The sequence below is a fragment of the Agelaius phoeniceus genome, chromosome 1, assembly GCF_051311805.1.
Source record: "Agelaius phoeniceus isolate bAgePho1 chromosome 1, bAgePho1.hap1, whole genome shotgun sequence".
In the NCBI taxonomy this organism is placed as follows: Eukaryota; Metazoa; Chordata; class Aves; order Passeriformes; family Icteridae; genus Agelaius; species Agelaius phoeniceus.
Genome location: NC_135265.1, coordinates 55,618,724 through 55,638,218, shown reverse-complemented (window position 1 = coordinate 55,638,218; position 19,495 = coordinate 55,618,724). Strand labels below are relative to the sequence as shown.

At 37.8% G+C, this 19,495-nt stretch overlaps 1 protein-coding gene across 2 annotated transcripts in view; it reads right to left on the bottom strand.

The window, feature by feature from the left end:
* The window catches only part of AMPH (amphiphysin), a 123,882-nt gene that overhangs the window by 24,249 nt on the left and 80,138 nt on the right, over nt 1-19,495 (bottom strand). For both annotated transcript variants that reach the window (XM_054644510.2, XM_054644501.2), the window contains exons 5-14: nt 19,009-19,104; nt 17,588-17,695; nt 17,116-17,201; nt 15,430-15,505; nt 14,465-14,547; nt 10,784-10,922; nt 9,158-9,286; nt 4,233-4,340; nt 1,554-1,577; nt 275-298 (exon numbers count right to left, since the gene is read on the bottom strand). In XM_054644510.2, coding sequence (XP_054500485.2) covers nt 275-298; nt 1,554-1,577; nt 4,233-4,340; nt 9,158-9,286; nt 10,784-10,922; nt 14,465-14,547; nt 15,430-15,505; nt 17,116-17,201; nt 17,588-17,695; nt 19,009-19,104 — 873 coding nt within the window. The remainder of the gene's footprint in view (nt 1-274; nt 299-1,553; nt 1,578-4,232; nt 4,341-9,157; nt 9,287-10,783; nt 10,923-14,464; nt 14,548-15,429; nt 15,506-17,115; nt 17,202-17,587; nt 17,696-19,008; nt 19,105-19,495) is intronic.

Genomic DNA, 19,495 nt, shown 5'->3' with positions numbered 1-19,495 from the left:
GAAAGCAAAGAAAAAACACAAGATGAAAAAGATAAAGGCGCACTTGATGAGAAAACACAACATTTATATTTTACAAGAGCAATTTAAATCTAAAGAATGAAGTGACTAGATTAGGCAATTTTAGGAAAAGCTATGTGATTTGCAACATCTGAAGGCAATAAATTGTAATGCAAAAGAGCAGCACTGATACACAAAACCAGAAAACTATGTATTACACCACAGTGATCAAAGAAGTCTCTAGAGTGGTTGTGATTTTGGAGGGAGGTTTGCTTACCGGCTGCACCAATTCGCTGCTTGTCTGTAGAGAACGAAGTCATACACATAAAACACAGAAAAGAAGAACATGATTTACTTTGATACAGCAGCAAGTTCATTAATTAGCAGCTCTCTAACCAGCTGCGGTTACCTATCAGAGTGGGGAAGAAGCAGTGGGTCCTTTCCCACCTCTCCACCCAAGACTAATTCCAGGCCTGTGAATTTCAAAACTCTGAATTACATTATAAAAAAAGTTCTTCATGTATGTTGAATATTGATCACCTCTTGCTTTCCCCTGTGAGTCACCAACATTTTTATTTCAAATGTTTAGTTATGAAGCACACTGGACTTTTTTAAAAATAGAGCAAAGATGAAAAAAATTATAATACAGAATTAATACATAACATTAAAAAGCTATAAATAAAACTGTGCAAAAGAAGACATTAATAAAGCTATCTAATCTAAGTTTAGAGCAATACATTCTCAACATTTCTGATTTATTTCATGTGGTCCAGATATTTGCAGCCTTGAAATTTTGGCTAGCCTACATACATGACTGTTTTTATCAAGCTTTATTTAACCTCACTCAATATAAGGACATACGCAATTAATGCACATCATATGTGGAATGTGAAAAAAACAGTGCTGTGTATCTGAATACATTCACAGATTTCTGTACTGGCTGAAGCTGCAAAAGGTCAAACATGAACATATCAGGCTCCATGTCAAGTCAACCCAGGTAACTCCATTACATACAGTCAAAAGAAAGCTCACAAAAATGGGTTGTTTTCTCTCTGCAGATCATTTAATGTGATTTGGCACCAGGAGGAAGAAGGAAGGATTCATTCAGTTTCCTATAGCAGCGTTTTCTCTTGGGAGTAACTCCAGTTCACTGTATTGCCCACAAAGACAAGCTAAATTCTGTCTTTACTCCTGGTTTTGAGAAAATGGTTATCCACTGGGTTAATGGACACCATCAGGTATTTAAAACAAGTGACTTATATCCATTATTACCTTCTAATAGCTGTACTTTGGGCATAATAAAAGCAACACACTTAGCTGTAGTGATTGTGAATCTTTTAGCCTAGATTTCTGATATCCTTTAGGTTTTGCAGGCTAAGAAACAGATTATTTTTTGTTGTTGTTAGTTTTAAAAGATACTGAGTGGCTTCATATACTTGAAAGAGCTTTTTCATGGTCTGTGAATTCTTAATCTTGGATTTTGGTAAAAGAATTGTAAATCTGAGTTTAAGTTACAATTAGAGGCACAGAAATACTATTATGTATATCAGGCTTACCGTCCATAGATCCCATGGCAATGTCTAGAAAAAGTAGTGAAAAAAAGAGCTTGTCAGAAAAATACCATTCCTGTACTCTATGTCCAACATGCTACGTAACAATGCCCATTAAACGAGGAGAACTTATTTATAAGCATGCTTATAGTACATACATATTTTATATATTAGCACATGTCCTCTGTGTGTGTCTCTGTACGTATCTGCATAATACTTTTGGTTATAAAGGATGGGAAGTATGCAATACATTGTGGTATTTTCCACTTCAAAGTAGTTGCTGCTTTCCAGCAAACTCACATTGCTGTGTGCATGAGTAATGGCCAGGTTTGGAGCTGGGGACTGAGTAACTTTCAATAGGTATATGAGCCTCTGCAAGGTGTCAGCCTTAAAGAGCTAACAAAGTTGGAGTTTTCTAGCCAGTTAAAAATGACACAGCTATCTACTGAAAGTGGCCTTCCTCACAACATTGACATTAGAAAGGAAAATGGCATACTATTTGTGAAAGGAACTAAGAAAGTTGACCAATATTTTCTTTTTCTTGTCCAGTCTGTTAATCAATGCTAGTGACCTCTCAACAGAAGAGCTAAACAGACAAATGAAAAAAAGCAGCAGACTTCATGCCAAATATTTATGGCCCACCACATGAGACGGAACTCTGCTGGTTCGTATCAAAAGAGAAGAGAACCAGACAGGTTTAGAAAGGTCCCTTCTAATGCAGCCACAGAAACAGAAAAGCAGCTGAAGGAAGGACAGACCAGGGCTCACCTACGATGGTTGGATCACCCTGGCAGAGCAGTGGAGGGAGGTAATTAATTAAATTAACAACAGACAAGTCATGCCAGGCCTTCCAAGGCATCATGCACAGATGACTATTCCTGTCTTCACATTCATACCTCAGCTGTTTGCTGAATGGAAAATATCCATGACTGAAGCAAAAACTATACACATATGGAAATACCATATAAGGCTCTCTTCTTAATCTCCCTGCAAGCACAGGGCTCTGCAGCCACAGGTTTCATTCTCTCTATACTGCCATAGTAATGACCCTGTCAGTTCCAGGGAAAACAAGACCCAGAATGCAGGGCTGTCTTCCCTTCTAAAATCACAGTGTTCTGACTCATCCACAGCTCTTGTAGATGTGGGCCATTCTTTCTCATATGCCTTTGTTCTGCAGAAAGGTGAAAGGAGTGAGTAAAGGTGCTCAGTGGATTCTTCCTATGACCCTAGATGAAAAGTTACTATGTAACTTTTTTAATACAAATTTTCTACACAAAATTATATTCTGTATTTTGTGGCATAGTTGAATATAAAATAACTGTTTTTCACCAAAGTAATAAACTTTTCTACAATCTGTACAATATGGTGTCAGAACAAATATGTTCTGTCATAAAAGTTAAGTATCTTTTGTTTAATGATCCCACTGCTCTAATCAGCATTGTTATAAAACAAGCTGAAAGAGTAGTTAGCAAAGTCCCACTTAGTCTTTTCTGTCACTGCTGAATGCTATGGAATGTCATTTGCCTTCCCCTTCCTTTTCTCTGTTTAAAGGGAGAAAAAGCATAACAAGTAAAATGCACAAAGCTTTTGCTAGAATGGAAAACATCTCGTAGCAAATCTCAATGAGAAAATTCAGCTAATGTTCAGAGTGTTGACAGTACATTCTTTTTCTGACAGCACATACCTTGTCAGAGATCACTACAGATCTCATTACATAACTACGGCTTCACACTGAATAAGAAATTAACTGAGGTAGAGATCAGCAGAGAATCAGGACCATCTCAGCCTTAAAGCTTCTTGTCTTCTCCCTCCTTTCCAGTGCTGCATTTCTGAACAGCTGGTAAGTCTTCTCATGTCTCACAGAATGAGCCAGATTAATGATAGTTCTTGCTAATAGTGTATTAACATCATTTCTTTATGTACAAAACAGACATGCTGGCCATGAGATCTTCCCTACTTTGCTACCTGCCTACTGGGTAGTGAGGGTGAATTCTAGTTTTTAAAATAGCATGTCCTGCAGGATAAGCCAATGAATATCAGCAACTTGATATATTAGCATTTTCTTTTTATTTTTCATATTTTTTTTTTCATAGTGCTGCGAAAAACTACCATTAGAAACATTACTATTGAATGTAGACTTTCAATAACACAACATTCTACAAGAAAACACCCTATTCCATACTCTAATTTTCCTTGAGATTAGGTCTAAAGTAGATTAATAGCAAAAGCACTCAGATCATACCACTGCTTGATACAGAAACTCCATCACAGTAAAGCAACTGCATGCTGACTCCTAGAGACCTAGGTCCTCTAAGGCATCTTTCCAGACATGAAGAATCAAAGGCAGGTCAGAAAAGTTGTCAGGAAAACAAGCACTGGAGAATAATAATGTTTACACTAAGAGTTATTCTAATGATGGAAAGTAATACCATGCTAAAGTCAAGGCCAAGGTACCAGCAACCATTCTCATCAGCAGACATCTCATTTTACCACCTAACAATTTCCTCTCCTTCCAGTACATCATCAAGTACATGGTTACTGATGGGGAAGACAGATTGCTGACTTGTTCTTCTCAGGAAGATAAAATTTTTCAGATACTTCCTATTAATTCATGAGGCAAAGCTTTTCTACCAAACACAGTATATTGCATTCATTTGCTTTGATTATGTCAAGGCAAAGAGATACCTGAGACATGGGTGAATGACCAACTCCTGTTGATACTGCTTCTGGCTTGAAAGGGTCGAAGTCCAAATCTAGTAACGATTCCTCTTTCTTAGCTTCAGGTACTTCATTCTTTTAGAAGAGAAATATAATTATTGAAAAACTTATCTTTTAAAAGCTGCTCTGGGCAGTAAAATATTAAAATGATCAAGAAAAAAACCAAAACATTCCACAGATTTACTAGCTGTGGTGCACACAAAAGGGAGGAAGCTCTGAAGATTTTCCTGAGCTTTAGTACAAGTCTTACTTTTATGAGATTCCCTCTTATGATGTCTTTGTTTTCTCTGTAGTAGAGCTTTGCCTTTTCAGGCTAAACAGTCACTGCCCTTTCAAAGAAATGTTGAGTGTGCATCACTTGTTGGTGAAGGCCCTTTTAAAGGGCTTTGAGACATACACCAAAGTTAAAAAATACATAAATGACACCCAATGTCCATACATTCTAATAAGTTAGTCTCTCCCCAAACACAAACATTAGTAAAAAGTGAATACAGAAGGATCTAAAGGCATTTGAATTAAGTTTTAATTCTGAACATGTATAGCAATTTACAATTAATATTGTCTTTGGCTCTAAACTTTAGGAAACATCTGATAATAAGGCACTGTAAGGCTGCCCAATAAGGTTGCCCACTGGAAGGTTGCCAAGTAAGGTTGCCCAGAGTAGTCATGGATATTCCATCCCTAAAAGTGTTCAAAGCCATGTTGGATGGGGCTTTGAGCAACCTGGTCTTGTGAGAGCTATCCCTGTCCATGGCAGAGGGGATGGAACTAGAGGATTTTAAGGTCTCTTTCAACCAAAACCATTTTATGATTCTATGATATACTCTTATTAAACCGGATTACCATGGTAGAGTCTTTTTGGTTTGCAATTAATAAATTAGCCAAGGCCTCTGAGGTCACTATAAAAATATATACATATATATATGTTCAATGGGCTACAGGTCTTATCTGCTATAAATTAACCTGAAAAAACTATTAGTGTGTTTCACTATTAGTGTGAAACTATAGCTGAGATTTAATTATCATTAATTGCAAATATTCTAGGCAAGCATCTTGGCCTTGCTAACAAGGCTAGTGCTGCCTACTGCTAGTTGTTCAGTTAAACAGTGAGAGAGCTTGTACAACTGGGCAAGTCTACTGCAATATGGCACATATAAACCCACAAAACTAGGAGATAATAATAATAGTGATGATCACAATGGTAGTAAAATTAATGAGCAAAGATTTTGTTATTAAAACATTTAAGAGTATAAACGTTCCAAATTACTGTTACTATTGGTAAACAGATGTTCAAAGTTAGGTAATTAATGGCTTTCATTATGACAAAAAACACCTTAACTCTCTGTGTCACCTGCAAACATGGTCAAAAGAGCTACTCAGCTCCCACGTTAGGAATGACAGAGTGACCTAGAACTCTTCAGTTTGTAAGAGGTGCTAGGGGTGATGTGCTAAGGGGTGATGTTTATACCAGTGTGAGAGGCACAGAGGTTTGGCTACTCCCTGATTCTTGAAGGAGGCAGGAAAGCAGTTGGCAGCAAAGTTGATGGGGGAAAATGTAAAATAAAGAAGTGGTGCTGCTCCATGTGGCATAGGGTCCGGCTGGGGACCTTCTTGGCTTCAGGTAATGTGAATTTGAAAAATGTACACATGCTGAAAGAGTGAATAAATTTGTGGCAAAGTAGTCTGCTGGGGCTTACTAAATTGGTAGAAATCATGTTGAGGAAACCCCAGAACAGCAAAAGAATGGAGGCTAAGAGATTAATAGAAGAGAGTGTCGGGAGTACCAACATTGCTTGCCCTGATTTATCTTCTTCCTTTATCCTTCTGGCATCACTGGTGATGAAGGATAACTGGTCTGATACACTGAAGCCAGCATTAGAGTTTCACACTTTAAAAAGTCAAATCCACCACTCCGACCAGTAACCAACATAACGTTTCTTCTCTCATGCCTTCCATCGAGTGTATTTAGATTTCATCACATATGCTCTTGAGGCACTAATACTCATATGGTCATAAAACTTGATGAAACAACAGCATCTGCTGGCATATAATCAGAATTGGGTGGAGACATAAAAGATGTCTCCTTTCACTGAGATTTGAAAATGAAGTTGCTACCTTTGAGGACTGAATCAAATTAACAGGAGTCTTCCTTAGGCCATAGACCAGATAAGGTATTGGAAGTCACAGGGTATTGATCACTGATTGCCAAATTACCCATGCCCCTCAGACCAAAATGATGTGAACACTCAACTTTAATGACAAAGCCCCAAATAAACATACAGAGTACCTAAGATACCACATTACCCGGAGATGCAGGAGAAACAGGAACATCAGGAAATTCCTCAATAAGGGACAAAGCTATGACAGGAAGGTCTGCCAAATATACTATATTTATTCCACAACAGCATGATGAAGCATGAAAAAATTAAACATTTGAAAGAGGCAGCTGTGGCAGAAGCAAGGCTGTACCTCTCAGAGGTATATACAAGGTGTGAAGAAGGCACAAGAAACCTTCAAGGACTAGAAGAACTGTTACCTCTCTCTGTACACAGTCTGTACAAGCCTTAAAATAGGTTTAGCAGTTATGGACCATTCACTTTAGAGCTGTCAGGCACACTCAGACACATTATCTATCTGTAGGGGGCATATAAAGGCCTACAATGTCCAAGTTAGTAACTGGACAGTAGGGAGAAATGTGATGTGAAGGAGAAATAAAGCAAGGAAAACACATTTCTGAACGATCCTTTCATCTGGTCGACCAGATATTTCATCTTCTCACCTCCTTCTTTTACTTGGCAGTAATTAAGTCCATTTTTGACAATGAATAACCTGAATAACTGTTGAATCAGTGCACAAATATTCAACAGCATCAAGGAGAGCTGCCTTTAGCCATCTTGCACTAATGCAGTGAATGCATCAGTACTGCTTAGTAAAGAAGGGGGAACAGCAACAATTATAGGATATTTGTGTTTCAAGAAACAAAGTTTGGCCTGTTTGTAATCCCCTGCCAAACACTGTACTAAAGCAGCAAAGCTCTTCTCATCTGTCTCTTGGTTTTGTGCCTCTGCAGGAGCAGTGTCTGCAGGAGCAGTGGTGGTCACTTGGGAAGTACCATTGGTAGGCTCTGCAGGGCAAATAGCTTTCTCCATACTGCTCAACAAGGGGCTTGGAGAGTTTGGGAGGAGCCCTAAACATAAGAGGAATAAGCCCACATTTCCTGTGGATTTCATGCTACATATTTTCCTTAACTGGTTCACATGCACAAGGATACAAAATCTATACATCCCATTATTTGAGTATGTCCGTACATACTCAGAGATCTCAAATATAGTAAAGATGCTTTAGTGATGCGGGTGGGTTTTGTGGAGGCAGAAGTGCAAATGATTGATGAGAAGGTGGTCAGGGAATAGCTTAGGATACTCCTTGGTCATTGACTGTGGAGGAGGGAAGGACATAAATCACTCACTAAAGGGAGATCCATTTTCCTTGAGAGACAAGGAAAAGATTTCAGTTCTCAAAAGCACGCCCACTTTAATTATGACATTCCATTTCTATGCCAATCTCTCACAGAAAGGTTATAAGGATTCTGGAAATGTGACTTACACTAATTTAAAGCCTTGTTCTGGTGTCATCTCTTAATGGAAAAGCAAACCAGTTTCATTTCTGCTTCCTTGGATGGCCTGACGTATGCATGTTAGTTAGATACAGTATTTAATGCAAGGGGCCATATCTATCACAGGTTACACCGACTCTTACCAGTGATTTCAAGGCTCATGCTCCTACAGTAATTAATTCCTATGAAGGCAGGGTACAGTGATGCCTGGCATCTCCCTTCAGAAAGAGTGCCTACCAGCAGCTACATTCTGGGAGTAGCCTTTAATTCTTTAATTGTTTAATTTGAAGAAAAATATGTCCTTTCCAAATAGATCTCTACACACAGCAATGCCTGTTTCTCCCTACCACAAGAAAACAAAGCATCACATGTTCAAATTGTACAAAATGCATTTTTCATTGCTCTGCCTTTGTTCTCCTGTGTTGTCAAATGAGTTAGAAGAAACCAATAATTCAAATGAAAACAGACATTCCTACATTTTGCACAAGCTTCAGATCTACATACTATCCAATCTATGAGATGCAGGCTTGGATTTCAGAGTTACAGTTACCATGAAAGAAAGGGTCCATTATTGGAAAAAAATGGTAACCAATTTAACTATGTAAAAACTGAATAGCTGATTACAAATTTTATGGACTTATTTTGCACAATTCTGGCTTTTCTGTTTATTATATGCAACTTAGAAATATCATTATAAGATAAAATGAATTTTGAACCCTTCTCTGTGCAGCTACTCTTTCTATGAGCAAAGCCAAGTGAATGAATCATCTAGCTGGTTTTTATACCTATAGAAACCAGCCGAGTTTCATTTTTTAAAAATCACTCAACAGAAAGACAGAATACTTTTAAATGAAGGAAACAGAAGAGATTTTGATGAAGGAAACAGAAGTGATGAAGGATCTCTGCGAAGTTCCACTTGAGTTGTTTAGCATTAAAAAAAGCATCTTAGATCAACTCTCAGCTAGTAATGCAACCTGGATGCATTTAAACCTCAAACATGACTGTATCACAGTATTTTCAGTCAGACCTCTAAGAAACTGCTCTTTTTTTCAATATGTTAGCAGTGTTAGCCCTTTTGAGTGATTGTGGGTGACCTATTCAAAGGCAAAACATCATAAGTGTAACTCTTTCATGATAACAGAAAGTGTTAATTGTGCCTCTGCCTCGTACCTCGCCCTCCTCCTCCTCCCCCCCCATGAAGATCAGCCCCCAGGGCACTATCTTGGAGAACTTAGGGTAATTACACGGCTGGACCTCTACACAATTCACTGAAGCTTACCTGTGATGGGGTCGTCACATTGATTTCTGGGACAAAGTTGTCGTCAAATAAGTTAATGATGTTCTCCTGTTGCAACTCCTTTGTGGGTGTGAGCTTAGGCAGTGGTGGGACTGGCGGACCTTTCCTCAGCTAGGCAGACAGCAAAAATGTCACAGACTAGTTCAGGTATAAAAGAAAATCTTTAAACTAGACCTAAACAAATTGTCTTAGGTTTTTACTTTGGCTGCTTCACCCCAAATAAGCCATGGGAATAAGCCAAGTATGGAATGGAACTTTTTAGCTGTTTACCACCAAGTCCTTGGAAATAAATATTATGGGAAGAGCAAAACAACCCTATGTTTCAAAGTCATTAAAACTCAAGGTTTCAGATTTGATACAAAAGCAAGTCCTGGTTGTTTTTTCTTCTGCTGCGACAGGCACCCAGCGCAAGACACTAGCTCTTCTATGTGGCCCACAGCTGGAAGGGTGATACTGAACAGAAACAATGCCTCTGCAGCTTTTTGGCTTCTTGAGTTCATCTGCGTTTAGCTTTGGGATTTTGTCACTACCCACCTGTTACCAGTGTACTTAATGCTAGGACCATATCATCTCTGGGACCTATAGCACTTCAAAGGTGCCTAGTTCACTACATTCCTCCTGCTCTCCAGAGATTCACATAACTATGACAAACTAATTGCTTGAAATAATACAAAATAGTATTGGATGATTTTTAAATCTATCAAAACCCCAAGAAAATAAATCCACAAAAAAAAAATCCTCAGGTGGTATAGGGATATATCACCATTGGCACCAATGAGGCTGAGTCCTACCAGGTGAATACCCAGGCAGTGAGTTGTCACATTTTGGGAGATCAGAGAAAATAAGCATGCTCATTAGATACAAAATTAATTTTCTTCTGATGTGCAGACAGCATAGAAACAGCAATCAGCACAGAAGCAATCACAATTCCAAAAACATCCAGAACATCAACACAAGTCTTTGAAGTATCATATACAACTCATGCTACAGATGGAACTGACGAATGAAACCAATTCTTATTTTACCAATACTAGTGAGAATAGAAGTTACTCCATCAATTACAACAGTGTCAAACTTCCCAATCAGTGTTTAAAACAACCAATAAGACTTTAACTATCAGTAATTAGCAGAGCAGTATTTCAACTAGCTTTATTTTTCATTGTTTTAGAGATTTGCCAGATCAGTGGTACTCATTGGCTAATTTTTCCCAAGGTAAGCATAAATTTGAAGATGAATGAAGAGCAGAAATATATAATGTACAAAAATTCATAAGGAGGTTTTAGAAATACGCTTTTCAAACTGTCATTGATGGTATATAGGTCCTTAGAGACAATGCAACTTTTAAAGAAGTGTTTTGCTTTGTCACTGCACGTCCCACCAATTCACCAGTCACCTAACATTTTCTTCATTCCCCTAATATAAAAAACATTTTCTATTCATGTTCTGACACAGGGATGAACAACTGATTAACAGAACAGACTGCAACAGAACCAGTAGCCTCCCTGCCACTAGTCAGTGACAGCCTAGATGAAAAATCCACCACATACATCATCTCAGCTATCTCTCACTGCACAACAGGTCAGGCCCCTCTGCTAGGTGTCTCCTTACCTGTGTAGGTGACTTAGGTCGGGCTGGTGCTGGAGATGCTGGTGCCAGCATATGATTGGGACCAGCAGTAGGGCTAGGTAGGGGAGAGACCTCCTCTGGTGGTGACGGTGTTTTTGCAAAGCGGAGTGGACCTGAATCACTAGACAAAAGCAAAGGAATGGCAAGGACATATATATCTGCTGACTTACAACCTTCAAAATCGGATGCAACAGTTGAACGGCATCCCTGATGTAATGTCAGGGACCATAAAAGAGAGTACATGCTGGAGATGAATCAAGCTATTATATAGTGACTAAAACTAAAATTGCAATTAAAGACAATTAAAATTCAGTGTCAAAGGAAGTTTTAATTTTGAATGATCGTGATTTTTGGAACATTTGTTTACCTGATCATTCTAACTTGAAGAAAACAAGAGTACCTGCATTTTTTCAGATTCTATACTTGAAATACCTCTTCACTTATAAATTTATAACTATTACAAAATGTGAAATGGATTTACTGTCTTCATTTCACAGAACAGAACACTCTGAAGATTAAAAAACCCACAGGAAGGCATAATGAATACTGCAAATAATTTTAAAAGCTCAGCAACTTCAGAAAGGTTTCAATAAAACAGAACACAGTCAAGATTATTATAAAGATATCACTATTTAGAAGGACAAAGCGCAACAATTAAAAACAAGCGGCAGTCTAGTGACTTCAACAGAGCTCTGCTGATACTAAGAAAAGATCTAATGAAGTAATAGAAAGTATCTGCACTTCCCATGAAAGGACCTGGTGCAAACACTGAGAAAATATTCAGCTACCTAGATATGCTTAGAGCTTACAATGAGGGAGGCTATGAATTACAGTACTCAACAACCACAGTACTCAGTAGAAGCGACTCGTACACATACTCAGGGAGAGCAGAAGCACTACCCAATTGAGACCACAGCATAAACATGATCCTAATGCTAACACAAGAAAAACCATTCTTTGGAAGGACAAACTCAGCTCACACTCACCACCTCTTTCTGTGGAAATATTAAAAGAGAAAAAATAAGCAGTCATTAAGAAATTTATGTTCCAAGTTGCAATCTTTGCCTTCAGGACAGAGTATTGAGTAGCACACAAGTTCATAAGATGTTTCTTTTTATGCAGTTCTTTAAAAGAAATATGAGATATTGTACTTGTCTAGTATCAACTTCTCATGCATCTAAAATGGAAAGCTATTTTATCTCATGAAGACCCACTTTGGAATCTTTCAGAGTATCATCACTAATAAGGAAAGTCAAAATCTACCCAGATTTTCACACAAGGCTCTGCAAACAGAACAGCAAAAGACTGAAGTAAAAAAGTAAATGACAAAAATGGATTTTTAGAAAGCTTTTTTAAAGTAAGTTCACACTACATTAAATGACAACTAGTAATTTGCGGCAAAAATAATTTTGTTGCATAATTCTTTTGCTCCCAGTGATGGAAGGAATAATTCAGTAGGAACAAGCATGTGCATGTTGGACATGGTCTAAAAGAGAGAGGTGGATAAAATACCTGCTGGTTACACAATGTGCTTGAAATCTTCCAACACTCCATTTTTTACATCACATAAAAGTGCTTTACAAATCCTTTATGGGAACATAGTCCAGATTGTGAGTCCATCCTAAATGGGCCAAACTTAACAGCGCCGAAGGCAATATGTAATATACGAGCATGGATTATCACTGAAATAATCTAAAATACAAATTCTAGTGATGTGCTTATAAAGTAGTTCTGAATTTTGCATTATGTCAGAAGTTTCAGATTTCATTCTTTGTTCTTCCAAAGTGAGATTAAAACAAATGGAGAAATATCTTCCATATTTTTGAGGCAGACATTATGCTGCTGGTTAGTCTTAATTGTTGCTAATCTACCTCCATCTTGCGGGCAAATTAGCAGTAGCTAATTTAAATAGGAACCAATTTAATTTTTATTTATACCTCAACATTATCTGGCTTTTGTGTTATAAACCGATTTTCTGACACTGGGTGGAAAATTTCTACATGGGCTGAGCACTAAGACGTGCAGAAGGTGCCTAGGACACATGAGGGGTTGGAGACCGCTGATATTACAGTCCCTAAGCAGGCAACCCCTTTAAAGAATGAAGACTTCGCCTGACAGACAATCAGGGCATCCAAATCTTCCACCACTGCGCTGCCACAGCCTCCCTCTGCAGGGGGAAACACCTGCTGTCCAGCGCAAATTCCCTGACTAGCCAAGGGTCGTCCCACAAGGAGCGGCCTGTGGGAGGAGCCTGAGCACATAAAAGCATTTAACCGCGGTCCAACCACCCCCCACTGCCTGTTTCTGAGCCGACCGGCTCGTCTAGAGGTTTGCCTCGGTCGGCCCCTGCTGCCTGCTTCTTCCCTGACTCTTCGCCCTGTCTTCATCTGTTCCGCCTACTCTTCTAAGCTTCGCCGGTTCCCGCAGCAGCCCGCCCGCCGCTCCGCCCCAGCGCCTGCTCCCCGCCTCCCGTCGCCCCTCGACGCGGCATCGTCCTGGCTGCGGCCTTCGCAGCCGCGCTCTCGCGAGAGCTGGGCAGCCTCCCCCGGCAGGGAGCGCGGGCTCCACCTGCCGGTGGATGCCGCCGGTGGGGCCCGCGGTTCTGACGGTAGCCTTCTGACGCTGGCCTCCTTTCTCTCTCTCTGTCTTTCTTTTCCCTTCTCTGCTTAACTTTCTATCCCTCTCCAGTAGGGACACATATCCTTCTTTATCATTAAATAGTTCTCAGATATAATATTTGCCTCGTTTGTGTTTTTGTCCAAGAAATCAATTTAAAAAATCCCCTATGGTTTCCCTTAGAGTGGGATGTGAAAAGCTCTAAAACATTGTTCGGATTGTTTCTGACTAGCTGGGATTAAATGGAAATTCAGGCTTTATATATTAACTCTAAATATCACTGTGTCTTTATAAGTCTCACTGTTTTACATTTCAACCTTTTCTGCACATCAGTATTAGAAATAAAATTATGGCAGAAAGGCTACATTTGTTGAAAGTACAGAAAGTACATTTCTGTTGCCAGTACAGAAATACTGTACTGGCATCCACTGACCTTTAGAAAACACATCTGATTTTAAACTCCTTTTGGTTTTGTGCTTTAAAACAAGATTTTTCTTGAAAGTCTAAAAAGATGGTATTTTGTGACATTCTCTTTATTTCAGCTTTTTTTGCTTTTATGATGTACCCTCAGATCTTTACTTTCCCCCCATAAGTAGATGAGATAAAAGCTGATGTTCAAAGTTTGGGATTCTCACCTAATAATAGGAGCTAAAAACACATCTCAATATTTCAAGGCTTTAAACAAGTTATCAGAGTTAGCAACATAGCTGATTTTCTGACATTCTGTGCATCTAAGAATAAATGAGCTATACACTTAGTTGGTGCAAATTGATGTAACAGTCTACAGTGAGCTTGGCTAAATTGAAACAGCCTTCATTCTTTTTTGTTTTTGAGAGGACTTTCTAGAAAAATAGTCAGTGAAGAAGGAAGCTTTGCATATTTACTCCTGTTGAGAAGAACTTCATCCCAGATATGTTCATCTACCATCCTGAACAAATTTACCTGTCACCATGTGTAGGTGTTACACATGGTGTAGGTGGTTACTGCCTATGCTGAAACCCACAAAGCCTACAGCAATGCAATTCATTAGAAAGGCAATAAATTCACCTTGGTGCCCCTTGAATGGTGAAGGCCTTGTCTGCATGCTGATCCCCCAGCTTTGTCATCACTTCATATAGTTTGTGACATAACTGTGAAAACAAAACAGTTGCCTGAGTTTATGTGAACAACTATAGTCATGATTCAAAAGACATGATTACAATGATAAATCTGGTTTGATACATGTTAACTTGATAACTTTATGTTACAGTATAAAACCTCCCAAAAATTCTGAGTGCCATGCATAGCAAAAGCCTAAACAGAAGCCCATCAAAATCCATAGAATCAAAGATAATAGCAGTTCTTAAAAAACATGAGCTGTTTTTTAGAGAACAAGTTCATAAGTATAGCTGACTGCTATGTGAGCTCTGATGAAGGAGGTCATCTGAAGTTTAAAGCAACATGGGCAGCCAAGAAGATCTGTGTTTTCCCCTCAAAAATCTAATCCAAATTTTCACAGAGCTTCAGTAAAGTGAGTTTTCAAAAAAATTTTGGTTCCAATTTGAAGGTTGCTATAGATAATATGTTACTGTTTAGCCAGGTACATTCACAAGATCCTCAATGAAACAGCTTGATTTGCCTGACAGTCACTGATAGAATACTGCATTGCTGACAATGCATATAGCAGACTTGAAGGGAATATTTGACATGTTTTTTTTTCCTGCTGATTAAAGCAAAGAGGTGCTTAGCAATTGGACACAGCAAAAATACTGAAGGCAACAGTAAATTATCAAAATAGGAAGTGAATTTAGTGCTACAACTGATAACGCACGGCAGTCCAAAATTGTAGGGGCTGCTCCTTCCTTAAGGAGAGAACAAATATGGTAAGTAGAAATGAATATTATGATTATAGCACAAATCTGGATCTATGGAAAATTCTCCTGTGTGCCTCTGCTAGATTTTTACTATAAGGTATTTTTTAGCTGTCATGCATATCATAATCCATTATACATGAGATAGTCAGTTTTACTCACTAAAGCTATTTCCTTGTGAAACTTGGCTTCAAGGCTGGATACATTTTTGAAGGTGTTCACATAGAAGCCAATTCGTCTACGGAGGATGGCACAAAAAAGGAAAAAGAGAATAAAAGGAATGTGTGGGAGGGGCACAAAGGCAGATTAATTAACTGTTTTCTGGACTACAAACAACATTCTTGAGTATTACCCTCAGCAAAACAAATGATGAAATGTCAGAATTTCAGACTAATTTGTTCATGATTATTTCCATTAGTGCTAAGATATGTATTCCACACCATCCAGTCAACCAAGCTGAGACTACTTCACATCAGATGTCTTCAGCTTTTGTTAAAGAAGAGTGGAAAAGCATGGTCTCAACTACAGCACAAGCGCAGTGAAGGCAAGATGCTCTGGGCTTCCATCTCCCACCAGACAGCACACAACCATTTCTTGAAAGCAGAAAGGTACCATTCCAGCACTGTGAGCCCCTGTGCCCAAATCTTATCACAGCATCAAGGTGATGCAGTTGCATCTTGGGTCAGCTCAGTACTGCCCAGTACAGCCCAGATGTGGGTGTCCCAAGCTCAGCTCTGAAACACATGCACAGGTATATAAAAAAAGAGAATTTAATATAGACTAGACATTTCTGTGCATGTCGTCAAGAATCTGCTTACTTGGGGTGAATTATTACATACTTCTCCATTTCAAAAGTAGAAGCTGTTTTCTTATGTTTTGTTTTACTCTTTTTCCTATTTAAAACTTCCATGTATAATTTCTCCCAACTTTGATTAACAAAAATTGTCTTTGGAATAAGTATAAGCCTGAAAAAATGTCAACTCAATAGATAATTTTCTTCCTGAAGAATTTTAATAACTAAAATAAAGGACTCTGAAAGCAACTGCTTACTAATTAAGCATATTGCTCAAATTAAATTCTACCTTTCCCGGAGACTAGCTACTGATTCTTTACACAAAATTTACTGAAGTAAAAGGGCCCTCACTCTAAGTCATTCATATGCAGTTTTACTTTTAGTAGGCCCATAAAACAAATATCCCTAAATGCTAAGAAGGTTTACACTGAAATAGGCAGAAACACAGCAGGGAAATCCTCTGTTGGTCTGAAATTAACAGGATTTAATTTAGAAGACTGAGAAGACAAAGGATACTTCACATTTTCACTTCAGATTGTCAACTGTTAAAAGAACATAACACACTAATGAGATGCTTATTTTTCTACTGCTTTTGTTCTCCCATTCATATTGTCTGCATTTTCTGTATAAACACAGTTCATGATTAAACATCTTGACTGAATGACCTATGCCATCAAATCCTTTAACATCACAACTATTTAACATCAGTGCAGAACTATAAAATATGTCTTCTGGTGTAGTTATAATAAAAAATGACCTATAAGTAGACCCAAATCACCACAGACTACTCTGTGCTCTAGCATAATTATTTACTCAATAAATGGAAATCTTTTTGCATCTCAGAATGAAGACATGCTAATGAATCTTAAGTGCCAACATACATTGAAAAAAATAAGCATAAATACACTTACATTACATATATTTTTGGAGCACTTGCATACATTTTTTCTTTTATTAATACAGCGATTCATTTTCTGTCAGCTCATTAAAATCCCCTGATTCCCTTTCCTTACTCCCCATTTGAAGCCTTGCATACAGTATCTCTCTAGGCTTACCTTGACCACAGAGATGGCAACTCTTCTTGCAAGTCAGTGTTAAACTCTTCAAACACTTTCTGTGCTTTTTGAAATTCTTCTTCAGCCTAAACCAAAATGAAACAGATGACTTCTAAAATCACTATGACATAACAAAACTAAAATTATTTTTGTGTTGTTTTCTTGGGGGGTCTTTTATAATTTTTATTAACAAAAGATGTTACCCATTCTTACACCATCAAGGCCAATACAGGATTTGCTGTCCCCTCAGTCTCATCAAGAGAGGAAGTTAGGTCCAAAACAGGACTCCTTAGTGAAAGAGGTGAGCCTGACTATCACATGAACCAAAGTACTCAATACACATTTTTGCTTAGAGATATCATTATTTCTAAGGGAGTAAAAGGAAGAGAAATTTTGTGCTCTGTCTCTGTACAGAAAAAAATACCACCCAATCTCCCCAAGTCTTCTGCCAGCATGTTTCTGGTTGTTCTACCTTGGTGATTCTGCCCTCATCTTTTCTTTTTGAGCTCTGCAGGGCTTCTAGATGATGCCTTGCACTGTCGTAATCCACTAGCTTTCTGCTTCGTTTTGCAATGCGAGTCTGTACAGGGGTAGAAATGAAAGTAAATATGAGGAGCAGTTTTCAAAAAGCCATTTTACTTATGTTGTTAATTTAGTTTTTGACATATTTTTATTCTCCCTTCTCTGTTGTTAATATCTGAATTATTATATCATGTAGAAAGAACATGGAAATGGTAAAATTGATGAATCACATTATTTTAAATAAGGAATCATTTTACAAATAGTTTGGGAAGGGTTTTCATGGGTATAGGGCTTACAGGCCTTAGAATTGAGGTATCAGTGTTACATAAGACTTTTCACATTCTCTAGAATCAGTGAACCTGTTAAACTCATGGTAACACTATCTTTTCCCCTTATAGATGGTGTGAAAATTCAGCAATTAATGCATTTTTTCTAGAGTTGCAAAAATGCTAATATATACTTCTCTGTATAGTTGTTCTGACACATATCTAAAATACTGGAGTTCAAGATATAGATACAGATATAGATATAAATATACTTTGATATAGACTTTACAAAGCTATGTAATCCACATGCTGAGAGGGCATAATCACAACTTGATTTAAAAGTGATTTTAGAACTGTATATCACTAATGTTGGTATTCTTAGATTATTTTTTCTTTAGTCCTTGATGTAAATTACAAAGGGGATGACTGTGTGTTACCTGTTCAGTTATAAACCCTCACAGAAAAAAATCCAGTTATGCCCATATAGTCATATTGAAATATAAAAGTATTTTATAAAAATATAAAAGCACCTATAATGCTTATTTATCCTCACACATTTCATTTATCCATCATTTCTCTGGACTGTACACTAGATGGGCATGTGGCAGAGGCTAGAATCTGTATAACATTCTCTCGTGATGTGTATTACAAAATCTTTTTATAACTAATTAAAAGACAGGAACCATGGCTTAGATAAAAGAAAGATACTCACGGGTGCATCCATCTAGCCAATAACAGAAAGCCTGCTTTCCATGTAATTTGTCTGGCATTTTAACAGCTGAAGAGCTTAATGTGTCCCTATTGAAATTGGTTAAAATTCTCTCATACCAAAGAAACAGGAGCAGAAAAAAGCATAGAAGTTGCCTCTACAAAGGCTAATTTACTTCCATGTACTACTGCATGAAAAATATTTTCATTCACTTGGAAAATCAGTCCTGCCCAATGTCAGGAATTTACTTACAGAACAATATCTCTTACATTACAGGAGAGCATGGCTTTCACCTCCCACCCTTTTTCATTTTTTTTCTTGTAATCTCATTTTCAATTTATTTTGCAACTTAACAGAACTTTAAAACTTGTCCTTTATAGAAAATCATTACTCTACTTTGATATCAGGAAATTGTCCTAGATATGTATCCAGCGTTAACAATGACCCATCCACCAGTTTTTGATGGAAGTCTTCCCAAAGTTCATCACATTTCTGAAAAGGTAGAAAGGAGAAAAATGTACTTAGTAGTTTAATGTCACTCTAAACATAGGAGAAATACAAATGTAATTGGCAAAGATTCATCTTTCTGAAGTTTTAAAATGTTCTTTATGGAAATAAATCAGAGCATAAACATAAGGTGAATGAAAAGGAATACCTTGATATTGCAAATTCAATTCACAACAAATTAAGATTAATTAAGATTAAACTTAATAATTAGTTTGTGTTTTCATTATTTCAAATACTAAGTGCTATGTGAAAATAAGGATATTATGGATTCAAGGTGCTGCTCGGGGTTTCAGGTCCCTGAGGATCAGTAACACAGAATCTGTACCTGGTGTAGCTTTTATGTCTAAGTATGTTCCCTGATGATGAACCTTGCTTA